The sequence below is a fragment of the Echeneis naucrates genome, chromosome 21, assembly GCF_900963305.1.
Source record: "Echeneis naucrates chromosome 21, fEcheNa1.1, whole genome shotgun sequence".
Taxonomy (NCBI): domain Eukaryota; kingdom Metazoa; phylum Chordata; class Actinopteri; order Carangiformes; family Echeneidae; genus Echeneis; species Echeneis naucrates.
Window position 1 is genome coordinate 3,294,260 of NC_042531.1, and position 21,130 is coordinate 3,315,389.

A 21,130-nucleotide genomic window follows, 5' to 3' on the forward strand; every position below is an offset into this window, starting at 1 on the left:
TCCCTGAACATTAAAGCAGAGCTTGTTGTGAGATTAATACTGAATATTTAAATGAATTAATAATTATTATTGGAGGAGAAGAATATTAATAAAGCAGACAGGAGCAGATGAAGATCAGGTCTGAGAGCTCCGGCTGCTCATTTTCTGCCGTGGAGAAATAAGATTTATAATAATAATTACAGACATGAAAACATCACCTCACCCCGGAGCTCCACAGGTCACAGCCCGATCCGGACACCGAGGAGGGAACAAGAAGATCTGAGCAAAGAAAAAAGATAACACAAGTGTCAGGATATTACAAATAAATCACTTCGGTTCAATGGTTTCCTTCTGAGAAGCTTTCCAGTCAAAATGCGTTCAAAATAAAATGTTATAAACGTTGTTGTTCCTCTAAAGGAAATTTATTCTACACGTGTTGAAGTGTTCGTGATATTTCAAATCATTTTATCACTCCAATATTATATTATTATTATTATTATTATATTTGATTTGAAAACTAATTAATCAGATAAAAATAGAGGAAAAAGAAGTTTGAAATTATGTGAAAATTAAAATACTTTATGCGCGGGCACGTGTGTGTGTGTGTGTGTGTGTGTGTGTGTGTGTGTGTTACACACCGGCAGTAAAAACTAAAACAGACTGTTTAGATCCATTAATAGTTCCGGTGGCATCTCAGCCATCCGGAGCGGTTTGATTTATATTTCCACCTCAGCTGATTAACACCTTCAGCCCTCTGAGCCTTAAAAAATAAATGAATAAATAAATTTAAAACAAACAAAAACAAAAAAAAAAACAAAAAAAAAAAACAAAATCCACAACATTTCCTCATTTCCTTTGGAACGATTCCTCTTCAGGACCAGAGAAACGCGCAGATCTCCAAATTTTTGTTTGTTATTTTAAAGATAAAAATGCTTTATTCTCAGTTTTAACATCAAAGAGGCAGACACACCGCTTTAATACCCCCCCCCCCCCCCGGTCCCGGTGCGACAGACTGAACTCACCCTTCTGATGGAGCTGCTGTGTGTGGGGGGGGATGAAGAGGAGGCTGACATTCTGAGGGCTGAAATACTGAATCAGTCGCAGGCCTTAATTCAACTCGCAGGTTTGGAGGTTTAACTGCGCATTTAATGAGAAATGGTGTGTGTGATGATGACAACAACGTAAAAGGTCAAAGTTCAGCCCCTTAAGACTCACGTGTTCCGCTTTAAAACGGGGATTTGGGAGAAATAAAGAGGCCGCTTTGTTTTTTTAACCACAACTCTGCCCTGAGCCGGGCGGGTACAAACACACACACACAACAGTGGTCAGCTCCACATAAAGAAATAAAAAATAAATGAATCAGATCCTGCTGATGGTTTTCTAAGAATCCGCACAAAGTGCATTCTATAATAATAATAATAATAATAATAATAATAATAAAGTCATGGCCTATGGCAACAATCTAAATCGCAGAAATTGTGTAATATCTGATATTGTGTGACATAATTGTCATTCTCTGATGGATGTTTGTCAGTTCAGTTAAAGTATAATAAAGCAGAGAAATATAAATATTTATTAACACGAGGAGATAATTAGACCAGGACCTGCAGGATTATCATTACTTCAGATTAATTTGCATCATAGATTCTCTGCTGCTGCTTTTAAACGGTGTCTTTCATTAAAGGCACTTTTATTATGGCTCCATTAAAGTTTTTACTCTGCACGTAAAACGGTTCAGTTGTGGTGTCGTTTTCAGCGAGTCCGTATCACTTTCTACAGAAACACCTCATTGTGGTGTCGCTGCAGCTCTGTGTGTGTCTGTGTGTGTCTGAGTGGTGCAGTGTGTATATTTTTATTTTGAATCAGAAAAACGAGCGAGGACACGCACTGTTCCAGGTAAACACGGCAAAGTGTGTGTCTGTGTGTGTGTGTGTGTGTGTGTGTGAGATGGCATGAAATCCTGCAGGACTGATCCAAGGACTGCAGAGATGCATTTTCAATGAGAGGAAAGATGACGAGAGCAGGGGGGCGGAGTGTGTTCAGAGGAATTTAGGGGGAAAAAAGAAAGACAAAAACGGATCAATAATCAAAGAAAGCATGAGGAAATAATCAATGATGGCAGCAAAACAGGGAAGGAATGAAAACGGAGGAAATCCAGGAATCAGGGATGAATAGAGTCAAAGAAATGATGGTGGCTGCAGCAGGAGTCTTAAAGTTCAGTGAAGAAAACTTTGTGTGTGTGTGTGTGTGTGGGTGTGTGTAGTTAAAGTGTGATTGAAGTGTGTTAATCACATGATGTGTTTTGTTGTCAGCTTTGTGCACAAAAAAGGATGAAAAACATAAAAAATAAAACCATATATATATATATTCAAAGACACATGAGGGGGAAACTGGATGACAGCAGGTGACAGCCCGTCACCAGGTCCAGGTCTTTACCTCTGAGTTCAGGGCGGAGCCGGATCGAGGCCTGTCCCTGAAAACCAGCAGACCGTCCTGACTCTGCGACGCATCACTGCTGTCCTCTGCAACGAAACAAACGCTCCAAAAGCGCACAAACATTTCAGGGGTGTTTATTCGTAAAGCACAATGAGCCAACAACACTGAAGGTTGGCTGGTTCTACAAAGCAGCTTTTGAGTTGGAGGTTAAAGAAGTTTATTCCACCTGCCCTGAAGTCCTCCGTTTGGCTACAACGGCTGCAGCTGGAATAAACAGGTCAGCGGGGAAGGCGCTCCACAACAGCTGCAGTGTGTTGTGAGCGCGGAGGTCGGCCTCGGCTGCCGGCCCTGCCCCGATGATGCAGACTGCTCACCATTTAAACGAGCTGACAGTAAACACTCGGACAACTCTGCTCATTTGTTCGTTTTGCAGATTTTCAAATAGTCTCTCGGTCCAACAAAACGCCCACAGGCCCGAACCGCCGCTGCTCTCGTGTTGTGGTCGTCTGCAGGCCTTCAGTGTTTTTCTCGTTGGTGTTTTCACAGCCTCTCTGTTCTTCCTGCTCTGTGAGGAACTTCTGATGATTCCGATTTCATGGATCTGATCTGATTCCCACCTGGATGTAACAAACCGGATTAAACCTCCAGTGGGAACAGAAGCACAGATGTGTTAAAACATCAGATCTTTAACACCTGAGATCTAAATTCAACACAAGCATCATTTAATAAGGACAGATTTTCTGAGTGAGGATACATTTCATTGTTTTGCAGTTTGGATGAGCGCAGTCAACAAGAAGACAAAAGTAACAAGGAGGTAACTTGTCAGGCAGATAAATAAATTGCATTATCTTCAGAAAGTTAATGGCTTACGCATAAAATCCTTTCTTGTTTTGCTCATCGACAGATGTGTTGTCATTCACACCGGTGTTTTTAGTTGAGTCTCTTCCACGCTGCTTTCAGCAGGTTTTGTTATAAATGCGTTACATCCTGCACTATCCTGGGAATGGAAACAGTTGCCGGAATAAATTTTACTATCAGTGGCAGCAGCGGTTAAGTACCGGCCGAGACCTGCAGTATAAATGTGGCTTTATTCTGCAGCCCAACGTCCTCTCAGCAGAAGCCCACTCGCTGCCGAACATCTCTGAGGACCGGGGCCGCCAGTTCCCGGGCCCTGCGGTTCCCCCGATCCAGCACTTCCTCCAGATGAGCCCGGTCCGACCTCAGCCTCTCGATCTCCTCTCTGATGGGCGTTAACTTCTGGATCACGGCCTCGGCCACCAGCTTCTTGTAGGCTCCCGTGTCCAACCCTCTGGCCTGGGACACCGCCTCCTCCACGCTCATCATCGCCATGGCGGCGTGGATGGTCACCAGGTTGGAGACACCTGGACGCGTCCTCGGGTCAAAGGTGACCTCAGAGGTGAAGTCGGTGACGGCTCGGCGGATCTTCAGGGCGATGGCGTCGGGAGAGTCTGTGATGGTGATGGTCGCCATCGTTTGGGGGTCGGACTTGGACATTTTAGCAGACGGGTCACGAAGCGATTTGACCTTTTGTGTAGAACCTGTGGAGGGAAACCAGAATGAGGAAGCGTTTCTATGATCTGATTCATCTTAAACCAGCCTAAGATCTGTCACTCAGGATAAGTGGATCTGAATCGGGTTAAAATCAGAAGGGAATTTGGGAAAATTAAAGAAAGAACGAAAGAAGAATGAGTGTGTGCGTCTGTGTGTTGGAGTGAGAATCATTCCAGTGTGCTGAAGACAAATCTGGGTGTGAACTGATGAGCAGACCGCCGGGGCTCCGTATTTATCAACCCCCATCCTTCTGCCATGTTTCAGGCTCTTTTTCAGTTCATCGGCTCTGAGACGTCCTCATCTCAGGCAAACAAACAAACAACCATAAAATAGTCTTTGATTTGGTTTTAAAGGAAAGGTGGTGACTGGCAGCTCCGCTTGGGAAAACATTTGACACGCACACTGATGTCATCCCGGCCCCCTCCCCAAGCTCTGAATCTATTAACACTGTTATTCTGATACAAGTGGAAGAAAACATTTCTTTAATCAAAGCTGCACTGCACACATGACCGATTCCATCTTGAGCTTTTTACGTTACTGATTTTCAGCTGAGGGGGAAACTGAGGGGGTTGTGTGTGTGTGTGTGGAAACTGTCAGGACATTTTAAACAGCTCAGAGTAATAACTCAAAACAAAATGACATTTGATTGTATGTTATGATCTAATATTTGACTTTTACCTTAAAAGGACCAGACTGTTATTGTCATGAGAAGAGACGTTCACAGATGTCAGTTACCTGAACATTTCCTTCTACGGATGTTTTCAAGCAGCTAAAGCTGAAATCTTCATCTCTATGGAAGACGTCTTTAGTGTGTGTGTGTGTGTGTGTGTGTGTGTGTGTGTGTGTGTGTTCTTACTCAGCAGGGCTTGGGGTTCAGGAAATAGGTCTCCATAGCTGTTGTTGAAGATGCGAGCGAGATCATGAGCCAGTTCTAAATGCTGGACCTGATCCTCTCCAACGGGGACGTGGGTGGACCTAGGAAACAGAGCCACAACACAACGTGAGCTTCCTGAACAAACGCGCAACACACAACAAAGCTAAAAAACACAACAAAACCCGGGGACGAGGTGGAGGAAGGGCTCATCAGATTTTAACTGCTTGACAGCTGAAGACATAACTTTTGATTCATCGAGGAAACGCAGCGTTTGGATTTGTTGATGCAGGAATCTGTCGGTCTCATTCAGGTTCAGGCCATGTGGGAGGAGAGCCCTGACACTAAAATCTGGGTTTAATCACGTCTAACGACGACCTCTGACTGACGTTTGTTTTGTCGTCATGCTCACTGATATTTACAACCTGGCAGTTCAGGTAAATGTAATTGGGAGTCCAAGCTCTTTTAGTTTCAAATTGTAATTACAGGAATTCTAATTTGACACGAGGGCAGATTTCTGCCACACAATGGAGTTATGTTCAGCTGCTTACTGGGAATAAATAGACATTAAAATCATTTCAGAAACAAAGCCTTTGTTACTGAGGATAAGCCACAGAATAGATTTATCACCCCATGGTTGCTGCCGTTTGAACTCACGTCTGTCTAGACTCAAAATATACAGTTTCTCGCTGAAGTGCACAGCACGCGCTTTCAGACACAGGATGGTAGCACATGTCTGTAACAATGAGAATGATCGTAAATGATTCTTTCAACCAGGATGTGCTGATTTTTGGACATGTTTTTTTTTTTTTTTTTTCCTCCCCCAGCTTCATCTGCACCTGAAACAAAGTTTACAGAAATCCACTGTTTAGGCTGAAAAGCAGTGAACTTGTCCTTTATATTGGCTTCACTTTTCAGATTGACTGGAAAATAATAATAATAATAAAAGGTGCAACAAGCAGCAGCAGCCAAGACATTTCCTCAGAGAAAAGTGCAGGAAATATGGTAAACACTGGAAATGATGATGCTCAACGTTGTATGAAGAGCAACACACACACACACACACACACACACACACACACACACACACACACACACACACACACACACACACACACACACACACACACACACACACACACACACACACACACACACACACACACACACACACACACACACACACACACACACACACACACACACACACACACTTCCTACTTGTAAAGGAGGATATCTGCAGCCTGAAGGACGGGATACGTGAAGAGACCAACACTGCCCTCGTGCTTCTGTTTGCTCTTCATCTGGATCAAAAGACAAAAATCAAATTGAAACAAAAGAAGAAAAGAGAAATAAAACTAAACAAGGAAAAACGAGGAAGTAAAACAAACTCCGGTTGGATTTTTTCTTCCCCCCGAAAAGAGCCATTTTCACTTTTACGACTCATTGATTCTCAGACAAACGTGGTATGGATGAGTTCATGTGACATTTTCCACCGTTATGAGATCAGCTCAGCTGCTGGGTAAACAAAAAGGTGTTTTCCATGTAGCAACAGACCAGGATCAGAGAGCCGGGCCGCCTGGCCACTTCTACTAAAAACGGTGCGAGGCCGGAAAAATCTGGCAGGTGGAGCAGAAAAATAAAAGAATGAAAACAAACTGAACTGAAGGGGAGAAAAAAAAAAATCTATGATCTTAATTTGAAACTAAGTGCAGACAAGGTGATAATTAAAATCAGCCTGAATGAACCAGAGGAGGTAAATATACAGTCTCAATAATTGTAATATCCATAGAAGGAAACATGTTTGTCGTCAGATTGCAGTTTGTTTGATGACAGATTTGATTCATGCCCAGAAACCGAAGCTGGATCTAAAAGTCGGTCTCAGTTTAATTGTGTTCAGCTATGAAATCAATACCTCTCATCTTCGGTTGATACGGTTGATTAAAAAAAAGAAAAAGAAAAAGAGGTTTGATTTAACTTGGCACTGGATCTCTATGACGAAGTCCTGGATAGAAAAATGTAAAGAAAAAAAATAAAAAAACCTTCAATCTCTGTTTTTAGACAGCGAACTTCAAACTAACCATCAGCACACACGACAACCTGCTCCGGTGTTTGTTGTTTGACACTCGAGGACGAACAGTTTCAGTCTTTTCACTTAGAATCATGCCTTTATTGAGTTTCAGAGTTTTAGTTCATTGTTTACATTTTAATGTCGAATGTCCAACTTGTGGAAAAAAATTAATTGATCTACAATTAACTGAAGTGACGTCCTCGCAGACAAACACTGATTCCATTCATTTTAAGTCATCATTACGTCTTTGTGCAGTTAGGACAGCGTTTTACGGCCTGGAGGGCATTTTAAAGTCCATATTAATCTACACTATGACTGCTCTGTTGAAAACTTTCATTTAATTTAACTGTTTATACAGCAGCCTCTGTCTGTTTAACCTGTAGATAAATACATGAAGACATGAAAACACTCATCTGATTATTACGACAGCATGGTGTGTCTTTATTTACTAAACGTTTATCTGCTGATCAATGCTAAAGATAATAATAAAGCAAAGCCATGACTTTCTTTTCTTTGATTTTTTTTTTCTTTATCAATTTATAAAAGTTAAAATATAATTCTTGTGGTCAAACAAATAAATGACTTCTAATTATATATATATATAAAAGTGAAATCGTTAGCCCATTTAAATAGTCAATAAATGCTGGTTAGAAGAAAATAAAATAATAATTTAAAATTATATTTAATTAAAAAAAATTTAAATCTAATTTAAATATGTCCTCAAAAGAATGAATTTGCACCACAGCGACATTACACACACACAGATCTTCTCCATGAACTCTGAAGTGTTGGAGGATATTAAATTATAGATATTTACTGATCAGGCTAAAGGTGTGAGTGTGTTGGCTGCAGGAAATAAAGGCGTCACCTTCCACTGCGGCAGGTGTCGGAGGCGGGGCATGCTGGTCAGACAGCTCAGGATCCACGAGAGTTCAGCGTGCTCAGAGACCTGCAGGGGGGGGGGCAGATCCAGAAACAGGTTAGGATCAATATCTGATTTAAAAACACACACGACTTTTGCATCTCGGTACAAATAATACTACTACAACAACTACAACAACAACACTGTCTTTGAATCCTTTGTCCTCGATGCCATCACTCTGTTTCACTGAATTACATATTCCAGTCTAGTCCTGATTTAGTTTATTCTGCATCTGTACTTTTTTTTTTTTTTATAATTAACCACCAGAACTCTGTAATCAACTCACAAGCAACTGCAAAACTGGTGCTTCAATTAATACGCAGCACTGAACTCTGCTTGTTGCTGCGTGGTTTGTCTTTGTGGTTTTTTTCTTCTCTTTTTGTCAGTCCTCATTTTGACCCGAGATTTGGACAAATGTTAGCTTTGGTTTGTTTAAGTATGTGTACAAAAAAAAAAAAAAACTCAAAAAAACAACAACAACAACAACAACAACAACAAAAAAAAAAGGTAATTATATACATTTACAAAATTAAGTCCAGTATGTATCCATAGCTTGCAAAGTTCCTGTGACCACAGAGCAGCATGTCAGAGACAAACAGAAGAAATCAATTCAATGGAGAGATTAAACAAACAGATGAACAGATGGGGAGTTGTGAAATGGGTCAGGGAGGCAGAGTAGGGTGACTCCATAGCGCCTCCGAGTGGCAGAAACTCATACTGCCTTTCTCCACCTCTGTCCTCCACACAGGTGCATCAGCTCACACCTGAAATCAGACAAAACCTGAGGGCTCCTATCACCAGCAAATAAACAGGGGGACAAAAAGATTGAGTATAACTACAACAATTTTCTATTATTGTAGTTAGCTTTTATTTCACCACAGCTCTTCAGTTGTGTGTGTGTGTGTCTGCGCGCACAAAAGTAAACAGCTGCATTTCAAATCTCCCAGCAGGACACACTTCAAACTTCCTGTGACTTTTAACACACCATCTGCTTTTATTGTTGTTGCACAGGTTTGTGCATCTGTATTTTAAATTAAAGTTAGTGATTTGTTTATTGAAGAAGTTCATATTTTGTTCTGGTTGGAAAAAAAAATAACAGGAGCTGTTTTGCATGTGCTCAAGTGAATTTATAATATTAATAACAACATGTTGAGGAGACACAAAGAGGTGAACGTTAATGTAGCGTAGCTTGTGCAGTTGGAAATTAACTCCGACATATCTGCTTTCACTGAGACGAGCCTGGATATGAAAACAATGCTTGAATGTGTGTGTGCGTGTGTGTGTGTGTGTGTGTGTGTGTGTGTGTGTGTGTGTAGATGAGGGATATATCCTTCTGCTTCAGCAAATTAAAGTTTATGGACACTGGCCGTATCGCCATCCTCTTTCTCTTGGTGCTTGAAAAGCATTCTGGGCAGCGTGACGTCAACAGCAGACAGCGGGGACATAAAGCCGGATTTGAGGCGACCATGTAGGGGGCCGGTATTCATTACACACTGCAGACAGACAAGAGATGGGACAGATGTCGATGACAGCGCAGGAAGGGATGGATATGGTTTGAAGTGCAATAAAACTCTGATATTTAAAGGCTCTGGGAGAACAGGGCATCTATTCATGCAGCATGGCAGGAATGCACCGCGACAAGAGATAGGCTAATGTTACGGATCATACGGGAATTACTCCGATAGTGGCAGATCATACAGCCGTGGAAACGGATTCTGGGAGAACAGCTAACAGTTGGCCCTCCACACTTAAATCCACTTTCCTGCTTGGTACTTTTGTTAAAACCCAGATGATTTACGGAGCTGCTGATTCATTCATTTAATTTCTGATACCACTGGGTTCAGCTCGTCACTACTCCGGTCCTTTTTTGTGTGTGTGTGTTTTCTTTGGGCAGCCGTCATATTTTTACATGTGGAGCAGGCGTGTTCAACAGGAGGGTCCCATCGCTGCCAAGTTATGTGGCATGAAGCTAAACGGGAGTAAAAATAGGTCTGGGTGTGTGTGTGTGTGTGTGTGTGTGTGGCAGAGAAACTCGGACTGAGCTGTCTAAACTTATGAGGAAAACAAAATACACACATTATGAAGGGAGAAACAAACAGCTGTGATTTCTCCTTCTGTCATCACTTCACTGTTAATTCAAACCTGAAATCACCATCATCATCCCTCTTGGTTCCTTCTTGTTTCTGAAGACAGACTTTGTTTTCATTTAATAAAGCAGAGATCAGAGTCAGCAGCTGATCAGATTTTGCTGATCCTGAATTGAAGACGTTATAACAATAATAATTTAAAAGCTCTTAAACATTATTGCATTACGTTGAAAGGTGTTTCCATTATTTTGTCCAATCAAATAAATGAAGCAGCATTAGGATCATCATGTTGGAGCCCAGAATGACACTACATTTTTGGGACGTCCTGATGCTCCATCTCTGATATTAACACCTTCAGTTTGCATGTGAATTAAATGTACAGATATGTAGAGCTGCTGCTTCCTGCTCACCTTCGACTGCTGGAACATTATCGCCCTCTCCGGGTCGATGCCGCAGGCCAGCAGGCTGGCTGCCATGTCCAGGATGTTGGTCCTGAGCTGGGCCGGGTCCTGAGGCTGGGTGATGGAGTGAAGGTCCACAATGCTGTAGAGCACAGAGGGATACTGGTTCTGCAGGGACACCCAGTTCTCCAGGGCGCCCAGGTAGTTTCCCAGGTGAGGAACTCCCGTCGGCTGGATCCCAGAAAATACTCGTCCACCTCCTGCAGCCTCCTGGAGAAGAAGTAGGACATGCTTTGTGTTTAAAAGCAGCTCTGTGATGATTCAGCCCTTTAAAAGATACAGAGAAAGTTATCCATGCCTTAATGTAAAAAAAAAAAAAAAGAGGTTGCTGGTGTATAATTTCTTGTATCTTTGCTTTTGCTTTACTTGTTTTTATTTGTTCTATTGGTCTTCATACTTGGACCTGATCAGCTTAATGCTGTTTAAAACGTGTTGACTTGACTAAGCTAACCTGAATCTTAGAGCGATGAAAAGAAAGAACAGAAACTCCTCGAGGAGAGAAAACAAGAGAAAGTCACAACCAGAAAGAATCCTGCAGAGACTGAAGTGTCGGAGATGAATTACAGGCAGGTTGGACAGCAGCACGATGCTAACTCCACGGCTAACACCTAAAAGGACTGCATCACCTCTCCGGCCAAAAATAACACTCAACATCCATCCAACCAACCTCAAGACCTCTGTTAAGACAACAGGGAGGGACGCTGAGAGGAAGGAGCTGGAATATGAAATATATCACAGAACATACAGCCCTCAACAACAAAAGTCTGATTTAAAAAGAGCTGGAGCTGAGGCCTCCTCTAAAAGAAAGAGGGAGCTTTTGGGCAAACATCGCCTTTCTCTTTTTGCAGAGCATGGCCAAGCCAGACCGCCTCATTTCTTCTGCCGTTGGCCGTGCTGAACCTTGGCTTTCATTTGGCAGAGTTGGAAGAGAGTCCCGACCGCTGCCTGTGGCACAAAGCGCCGCATGATACAATTAGAGGGTGAACAGAGCGGTACCTGTCATGACACACGAAACCGCGCTGGCATCCAAAATACAGGGCTTCTTCACCAGACCCGTTACGCAGGAGATTTTGGCCTCGACGGCGCAGAAAAAGGACGACACAGTGTTTTTGTTGGGCAGCTGGAAAGACAAAGTGTTTTGGCACATACGTGTGGAGAACCCACAATGGAGACCTGGACTGAGCTCTCAGCAGAGGTGCTGTGTTGTGGCTTGGCTGGAAGCAGCGCCTCGCAGGTGAGAAGGTGACGAGGGGTCGTGGAGGCGGAACACGTGGTAGAGCTAATAATCAGAAAACCAGAGGGAGCTCGTCAGGGTTAAAGGCTTATTATTGAAATATGTAAGAGTCAAAATAACAGTTTGACTCTTACAATGAGCTGTTACAACTCATTTTGACTTGACTTTGGTTCTAGACCAAACAGATCAACAGATCATACAGGCCCCAACAGGATCAGTCTGATTGAAACGCATCAAGCTGTATTTAGGTTCTGGTTTGGACATGGCCCGGTAAATTTAAATACTCTAACAAGAAGAAAAAAACTCAACAAAGCAAAGTTCTATTCTTGGTGCAACATCCACAGTTTTCTACTTTATGGCAGGATCTTTCTTTACTCGTCCTGAACTTCACATATCCCTCAAAGTTACATTTTCAATGAGCTCAACGTGAGATGTGTCGTTGGGTTGTAAACAGCAACACCTGGACATTTCATCAGAGTAGCCTGTTTTTTTCAAAGCGTCCCGCCCACAAAACTCCTGGGAACTCTGTTATCACCTCCGATCTGACCGGCGATCATATGCTCCGCAGCTGCACTCTTCAAGGTTATCATAACTAACCATTAGAAGCTGAAGTTTTAAGAGGATATCCTCCTTGCTCGCTGCTGGGACATCGCTTATCTTGACAGCTTGCTGAGCAGCATCACATTCAATCTGACTGAGGGACAGCATCTGAGATCAGATAACAGCTGCCCTCTCACCGGCGTGGCCCAGAGCTTCTCAGGTCTTTTGGCCCTGAAGGGATCAGATGACAACCGCTCTGAGGCCAGCGAGGCCCACAAAGCCTCCGTCCTCCTGGCCTGAGGGAGCTGGTCTCTGCCCGGCAAGAGAGAGGCAGGAAGGAACTGGGTGCTTATGTCATTACCAACGGGGTAATTGCACTGGAGTGCCATTGATGCTGAGAGGCTCTTAAGAGGTGTCAGGACTGATTTGGGTGCGGACGGGGCCCTGAGTCTGGCTCATGTGTGTTCTCACCTCGAGCTGACACGCCAAACGCATGTTCCCTCTCTGCTGCGGCCCCCCAGGGGAAGCCATTAGCCATGCAGACATGGTAATGGTGTCATTTGAGCCAATCGAGTGTTAAATGAGAGTCAACGGCGCGGCTGACTTCGCCACTGGGCAATCGTTGGGTTATCACGCATCACGCCACTTCACCGGGTTACCTACAGTCAGAGGAAAGCGTCTGTAAACTTGTACCTCTATTGCTGTTGGAGTAGAAAGCAAAGAGGTAAATCAACCACTGCATGATGACAGAGGGGACAGTAAATGGTGCAAAGCAATTAATGCCGGTAATGAATACCGCACTGCAAAGCCAACAGCAATAAAATATCATTATCTTGCTGACTTTGCCACGGACTATATTAGAACCTTTGCAAGTGAATTCTTTCCAACATTCAAATACTTGCAGGGTGATCGGCTTCATGTGTTCGGGATGAAATGACAGCTCGTGGTCAGTAGCATAAATCCAGTGCACCTCACATTCAGTCAATTCCAATGACTGAATAATTTATAACCAGATTTAAAGAGCTGGAAGCGTCGCAAAATACTTGTAGGCAAAACAGAACTTTGTCCAGCATTTGTTCAAAAGGAAATGGATTTTAACCTGATCAAGACTTTAAGGAAACACATAAAAGACGTTCATTAAAAATGTCAATAAAATCCAAATATTCACTTCCTTGGTTTGCTGGAGAAATGTTCAGTAAATGACCGAAGTCTAAAGGATTTATCATCCAGAAACCATTAATATCTGCAAAAAATCATTATCTATCCCTCTATTTACTATCAACCAACAAATTAATAAAAATAAATATTTATTCGAGAGAAAACTAAAACCAGTGTGATTAAAATTGTCGGAGCCCTCAGCGTTGCGAGCCACTCAGGATGAAAAACTTGTAATTGTGAATGAATGACAGATCGGGCTGTGTGGACCTCTGATGGACCATCCGTGGATACACAAAGTCAAACAATCAGACGTGTGAGCAGCCCATTGTCTCACAGCCGTCGGACATGCTGCCTGTTCTCTCCTCATATTTTACACTGAGACGCCGGCGTTGTCGCACTACATCGTCACTAAGGCGACGAAAGCTCTCTTCATCCACGTCTGCCATGTGCTAAACGCATTAAGCGCCATGTGTGTGTGACATTAACGCAAACAGCTAGAAGGTTACATACACTAAAAAAAGGCCATGTTTTCACACTTGCAGTACCTTTCCGGGAATATGTGCTCATTTGTCAGTGTGTGCATGTGTGTGGTGCTATCCACGGGGAATGGAGGACACGAGCAAACACACACGTGTGTCCGCAAGTGTCGCCGTCTTTGCCTACATCAACAGCTCTGAAGCTGCTCACATCGAGGAGCGACACCGTTAGGGGGGAAAACTATCAAACAAAAGAACAACACCATGACCGGGTCCTGGTACGAGCTGCGCTATCCAGTGGAAAACAACAGTCGACTGGAGCTGATTCACTTTGTTGGAGGGATCAACACCAGGTTTCCCACGACTCCAGAGGAAAGTTCAGTTCCAGGAAATGATTCCCTGCACGATGGGAAACAAAAGGACAAATGTTGAATCGTCAATTAAGTAAGAGCAACAGTGAAATGAAATTACACCCTCACGGAAGAATCTGTAACAATGACAAATAGGCGAAAGAGAACAGATGTGGGAAAAACAGAAAAAATAAATAAATTGTGTGTTGTGAATCTGCACGAGGACAGAAATATGCAAGGACATTTTTTTTGCCTGATTTATGAAGCAATGCATGCGGACAGCGTGTACTCCCACAATAAAACTGGACAGAGACGTTGCTCATCTTGTTGGCTGAAATTCATTCACACTACATATTTCAGTCCCATTTTCTAAACAGGCGCAAACCAAACGCACACTGAGCCGCATACAAACCAAATTCAGACAAGATGTGACCAATGTGCCTTCAAGTAGGATCAATTAAATTACAGCAAATCACATTTTCCCCCCATTTCCAAGTGGCAATATAAAGAAAGCGCGAGCACACCTGGTATGAATTATCATGTGGGCTGTTTAATTAAACAATCCTTTTTACTTTTGGGGCCCTGCGCTGAATCTTATCACTTCTTAATCATTTTAACTGTCTGGACTCAAACCACGCAGCAGAAAAAGGTGGAATTCGAGGTGTGTTTCAGACGTATGAACTGCAGACTCTGCTGAGGAGATGTCGTTAAGAAAAAGATGAGATTATAAACGTTGAGCAGTTGGAGCTTCGAACGTGTCCGGGCCCAGAACCTCGCCGTTATTAATCACAGACCTGGTTTTGGTTGAGCTGGGACTTTGCAAAACAGTGAATTTCTCTTCTCAGATAGCTTCTGGGCTGCTTTTCAGGGCTCATACATCATATCGGAGCCCATGAGTCCTTGAGTGGCCCACTGACAACTCTCTCAGCGAGGGGCTGATGGGTGGGGGTCAACAGTGGCCCCCGTTTTACCGTGCCAGTTTCAACATGTCTCTCAGCTCTTTGTGGGCCAGGTAGGAGCTCCACATCTGACCGTGGCTGCAGAACTTCTGGACCGGCCTGCACACGGAGGCCGTCCCACACACAGGATCCAGTGTTCTTCTTCTGCCCCCCCCCCACCATGCACCCCATTAACACCGGCATCATGCTGACATGCACTGTGACACCCTCCTCCGGCCCCAGGTCCTCTGTATCTTTCTTCATCTCTGTCTTCGTCTCACTTTGGGACCTGTTAACGCGGCGGCCAACAGAGCTGCACTTCACAGAGGTATCAAAAAGGAAATGGGGTTAACTGTGCACCCCACCCCCCCACCCCTACACCCCCCGTCTTTAAAAGGTCTTGTGTGTTTAGCCAATGTGGGATCACACCACAGCTTGAAACAAAGTGCATTTGACCGCAGAGAAAAACGCACATGACTGAACATCATCACGGACAAGATAATTAAGAAACGCAAGCACGGATAAAAAATAAAAAATAAATCCAGAAAAATCAAACGATGGATGAAGAAATGTGATAAAAATAAAGATACGAAAATAAGAATATAAGAGTGACCACAGTTCAGTCAAGACTTTTTTCCTCCTCCTTTTTTTCCTCTGAGGGGGGAGGCAGGGAATGCCCAAAAGGAGCGTTTGATTAAATCTGCGGTTGACGTGTGGGACAGGTGAGATTGATGAGGTTCCTCTGAGCTTCACACTGTGCAGAGAGCGAGGTTACAGGAACAGAACGCCGCAGTGTGGCGGGCCAGGGCTCAGGGCCCGCTCACGCCGTGGGGTCCCTTGGCTGATTAATGGGACTGGAGGCCCTTCAAAAACAGCACTCCCCGCAGACAAGGCCCGACAGTGCTCCAAAAATAACCAGGCAGCCTCCAGTCCCTAACAGGCTGCAGCTTCTGAAGGATCCAGACTTCAATACAGCCCGAGGGTGTGTGTGTGTGTGTGTGTGTGTGTGTGTGTGTGTGTGTGTGTGTGTGTGTGTGTGTGTGTTGGGGGGGCCCAAACGGACCAGCAACTATTTAAGACAGGAAACTGTAATCTAGCTCATTAGAAAAAAATAAATGTTTAATGACATTTCTAGTTTATGGGAAGTGACAAGTGATATTGTCTCAATAACAGAGTCGCATTACCTGCTGATGTAAGAAGTACAACAAACGTCACACTCTGTGACACCAACAAAACAGCTTGTGCTGATTAAACGCCAAGTTTTTAAAATGAGCATGCAGGCTGAACACCATCGCTGCTTCAAGTCCTGAAAATTCAATCCAGTCAATAAATTTATAGACTGATTGGATCCTAAATCACTGAACAGTCATGTGCGATTCCAGCAGAATCACAGCGTCGGCTTCAATATGTGAAGGACAGGAAATGTAAGCTTGTATCCGATTGGCCGGCACAGCAGATTAAAACTTTTTTTTTTTTTTTTTTTCCAGTGGTCTCACTGAAAACAACCGAGCCCGTCTTAACAGCATTTTCTGCTGTCTGAGCACTGAATTATTTTCTGAAGGTGAAAAATAATTCCCAACATCCATCCCACGATAGCTACCGTCTGTCATCCAAAAATCAACAAGCCGCAAATCAGGCCTGATAACAGCTCTTTTATTTACAGCGGTATCGCCGCCTGAAACTGCACTCTGAGTCCAGCCACCTTGAAAAGCAGAGCGAGCTGCCTACAACATGCCCACGATCACATGTAGAGCAGCTGTGTGCAGCTGGAAAAGCGAGGCTAGCTTAATTTATATGTAACATTTTTCACCGTTAAGATAAACACATTCATGCCAGAGTTACTTGTTTCCATCCAAACTGCTTCAAATAGTTTCATTTAACCACTTCCTCCTTCTTTGGTGTCGACAATGGGCATGTTTAACTTTATTTCACTTGCAGGAAACAAATGACTGACGGGGGAACGTATAATACCTGAAGAACGCATAAAATTCACAAAATAACATAAAATAAAGAGACGGCAAACACTTCATAAATTTATCAATCTACAATTATGGTAACAGTCCAGCAGCAGCCATTTCCTCCTACGTCTGTTTGAGTGCAGCTCGCAGCCATGACACCAGATACTCGGTGGGTTTTAATTAAAAATGTCAGATGCTAAGTTAAAGGCGCTGGATCACGCACAAGCGAAAACATGGGAAAGTTACTAAGAGTCCCCAGACAGCAGTACGGTCACATGTGTACAGACTGATTCTGTAATTCAGATTAGTTTGATGTGAATTTAAAAAGGGGGAAAAAAAAAAAAAGGGGAGGGAAATATGCTGACATATGGTACAGTTTTAAGAAAGAGGTAAGAGTCTGAGAGAGGGCTGTGGCTGGAGAACAACTACGACAGACTTAATTACACGGAGCGGACTGCTGAGAATTAGCCGGCTTTTCTGACAGTTGAAAATAAATAGGGCAGTTAATGAACATCCTCGAAGGGGAGGCCATGTTTCCTCGCTCTCGCCGGCCTCTCCCATGAGGCGCAGCAGCCGCTCTAATGGTTTTAGCTGACACCCGAGTAAGTGAATTTGGAGCCGAGGAGAACAGAGAGGCAAATTAGAAGTCACTTCCTCTTTCCTGGAGCCCCGAGCTGACATGACTGATATCAGCCAATAACAGGACCACAGGCGAGGGACGCCTGGACGGGGAGCCCTGTATTTACAGCTGACATGAGGCTGGAGGTTTAGTGGAAGGGAAGAGATACATTTCTGACATTATTAGTTCATTTATCAAAAACTTGGTCCAGATTTAAGCCTTATTAGTTTAGTTTGGACCACTTAATACCAATCACACTTACAGATAAATGTTATATACTATTTATTTACTTTATGCTTTGACAACAGAACAGGCAACGCTGCAGCTGCACGACTTTAAACTACAAGACAAGAACATTTGAAGCCCTGATGGTTCAGATAACTGATACAATCTTCTCTTTAGGACGAAGTAAAGTCTAGAACTGAACCTGTGAGGTGAATTTTCAGAGTGATCACTTATTTTACACACATGGTGATTATAATGAATATATTGCACTGTTCAGCTTCAAGTTGTTTCCTTTTTGTTCAGCTAAGCTTGTACTATTGTTTATAAGTATATACTTTATAAAGGCACTAACCTTCAATTAGACCCTGCCTGTCTTTCCCAATACGCACCTTGCTCTGTGCAACAGGCCAAACAGCTCATCTCACTTCAGTCAAACTGAATTTATAATGAATGAATATGATATCTCCCTTTAAAGAAATGCTAATGAGTAATGACAGGAACTCGTCAGCTCTGGATCAGACGGTTTATCTACTGTAGCTGAACAAAAACATGTCTTGTACTTTACTGTGAAAACCGGACTGTCTCATGTCGGGCTCGTAAAAATAACAGATGACCAAACTTTTCACGACTTCCATCTGCTCATGTTTCTCTGTTGTTGTCAAATCACAGCAGGTTGTCTCACTTGTACTCGCTGTAATGATCAGAAATTAAAAGCCAGTTTTAACTACGAGTGACGAGACTTTAGAAAGTGACTTAACTTTTTTGCTCTCCGTCATTTCTCAAAATTCAAAAAGGTCACACTTTGTCTCTGTGTCAGCCCACTGAGGTTCGGTGACTTTTAAAAACACATTTTCCAGGGAAGAGCGAGGGGGGAGTAAAACAGCATCTTGTTTGACGCACATCACACCTCGGGTGCATTGTGAGCGCTGGTGTTTGCACTCGCCCATGCACATTTGGAGAAAATTAAAACAAATGAAAACCAACACTTCATTTCTGATGTTATTACTGGTAATGAAGCGCTGCTGTGATGCTTTTTTGAGCCTCACCCCTCCCCCCTCTTCCTCCCCTCTAGTTGCACACCTCCGCGGCCTCTCCGGAGACTATGCCTTAACAAAACACAGCCGGGACAGCGGTGAAGGCACGTACTGTATTACAGCTCGTACATCAACCGACAACAGGACTGTGGGCAGATGGGTGAGGCTTTCGGCTTCATTGTAACGTAAGAACGGCTCAATAATTAGCATGGTTGTTGTTGCTGAAACGCACCGGTTATTCTTACGTGAGCCAAGAGACTCGTTGTTTGCCTTAACACCCCATTTGCTTCCCTTGGCTGAGTTACGGTGGGCACATAAAGTTAAGAGTTACACCAGAGAAAGTGAGGAAGCGATGTCCCTGGCCACGACAAGGAAAGGAAATGACAGAAATAAACTCAAGATAGACAAGGGGAAAGTTTACAGCCATGAATAAAAGCTGCGATGAATTAGGGATGAACTGTGCTGTTCACACAGGAATAAATAATGAAATAATAACCCAAAAACCTTTGACACAAATTCCCGTAGGAAGATAAAAATCTGTAGGTTACTGTCAAACATAATCACGACATTTAATTCATGTGCTTTTTAAACAAAGAGATATCTTTCACTTCAGCTTTTCGTGTTTCGTTCTACTTTAGTTGATGTTTTTCCTCCATTTCCCAGAAAGTCTTTCCCCCGAGGGTTGGGTGTAACCAAGTTTTCCTTCACAGCAGCTGACAGTTATTGTTAAATGCTTTTTGCTATCAAAGGAAATGGTGCAGATGTCAACAACCAATTATTCCTGCTGCAAATCTACAAGTGTTTTCTAAATGCTGAAATAAAATCATATTAACAGTCACGCTGTTCAACCACAAAGCTGATCCTGAAGATCTGAATGAAGAATGACTGCATTATTTTACTGATGATCGACTTGCACCAATCAGGTTTTCTAGCTACAGGAAACATTAATGAGCGTTAATCACCAATCACCAATCCATTATTCTTTTCTTTTGTTCCAGGTCCTTTAAAGCCAGCACCAAAGTGGCTGAGGGTTATATCTAGATTTATTTTGATAGGACTGTCTTGAATCAGACAATAACTGACCCTGAAGGTGGGATGTGCCTTTAATTTGTATGGACTAAGAGTGAAGCTCACACTTTCTGGCTGCTACATGTAGAATAGCTATCAAATGTTCCAGCTGTAGAATTAAAAAGTGGTGGATGAAACAAACCAAATCTTGGACAGAGGATATGACCTATAGACCCCTGAAACAGTCATTTGGTCATCATGGTCTTGTTTTCCCGGTTATATATGACAGTAAATGGAAGAAAATGGACGTTAAAGTTGCCTTGGAGAAACTGTAGGTGGTTTTTTTTTGAGATAATGATATTTGAATTGACTAATAAAAGATAAAACCAACACTTGCTGCAGGTTTTGTCTTTATTTTGTCAGACCAGCAGCGTCCTTCAAACATCTGTGTCCAGAAATAAAGAAAAGTTAATAAGCTAATAAGTTGCAGTCGGTTTTCAGCTCAACGGGCTTTAATACTCCACATTCAAGGCTGAAAACAGCGTCCGGGTCCGTGAGCAGGAGTCGGTAACACACAACAGACACAACAGACACAAACCGGCTCGGTGCCGCTCCGCTTTCGAGGCTTTTCGTTTCAAAACCGGGAACACAAACAAAGTCTCCACCCACCTTGTTTTCAGGTCCAGGTCTGGAGGAGAGCAGCTTTCGGGGACATTTAAACCTCTGAATGAAGCTGAAGACATGTCTCCACTTAGCCCGTATGGGCAGCGCCATTTTCCAGTGTGACGTCAGGCGACGGCGGCGTTGAAAGGACAAAAAGGGACAAACGCGGTTCGGTAAAAGACGGTCAATTTAAAGGGAGGCAAGGTGAGTTGATGAGCTAATACAATACAGATAAGTGTTATGATATACAAATCAGTTTTAGGTTAATTAAAATTAATACCACATCAACAGTGATGTAAATATAATGAAACATATTACAATAAAGAAATAAAGAACTGTGTTAACTATTGGTAATAAAATAAGGAGGCTTTCAGGTGAGTTTTGGCCGACAAGGAGAAACATGCTGCAGCGGCCCAAAAATACTTCAAATAATAAAATAAATGAGGTGCTCAGGTAGAAACATGCACAATGTTTGTTATGCAACTTCTCCTCACTAGGTGTTTGCCTGCCAATCAGAGCGAGCAGGTA

At 43.0% G+C, this 21,130-nt stretch overlaps 1 protein-coding gene across 2 annotated transcripts; it reads right to left on the reverse strand.

Moving 5' to 3' along the window:
* Positions 1–2,595: 2,595 nt before the first annotated feature.
* Positions 2,596–20,713, reverse strand: wars2 (tryptophanyl tRNA synthetase 2, mitochondrial). 2 transcript variants are annotated; one of them, XR_003842370.1, is made up of 7 exons: positions 20,609–20,713; positions 10,349–10,609; positions 7,798–7,878; positions 6,080–6,162; positions 4,844–4,962; positions 3,286–3,974; positions 2,596–3,057 (listed from the first exon to the last, which is right to left on the reverse strand). XR_003842370.1 is itself a non-coding variant. In XM_029530706.1 (6 exons), exons 1-6 carry the CDS (start codon positions 20,711–20,713, stop codon positions 3,526–3,528), a joined length of 1,098 nt encoding a protein of 365 aa, XP_029386566.1. In that variant the 3' UTR covers positions 2,596–3,525. The 2 variants fall into 2 exon arrangements, 1 of the variants encoding a protein (XP_029386566.1); XM_029530706.1 differs by having other exon boundaries at positions 2,596–3,974.
* Positions 20,714–21,130: the final 417 nt, after the last annotated feature.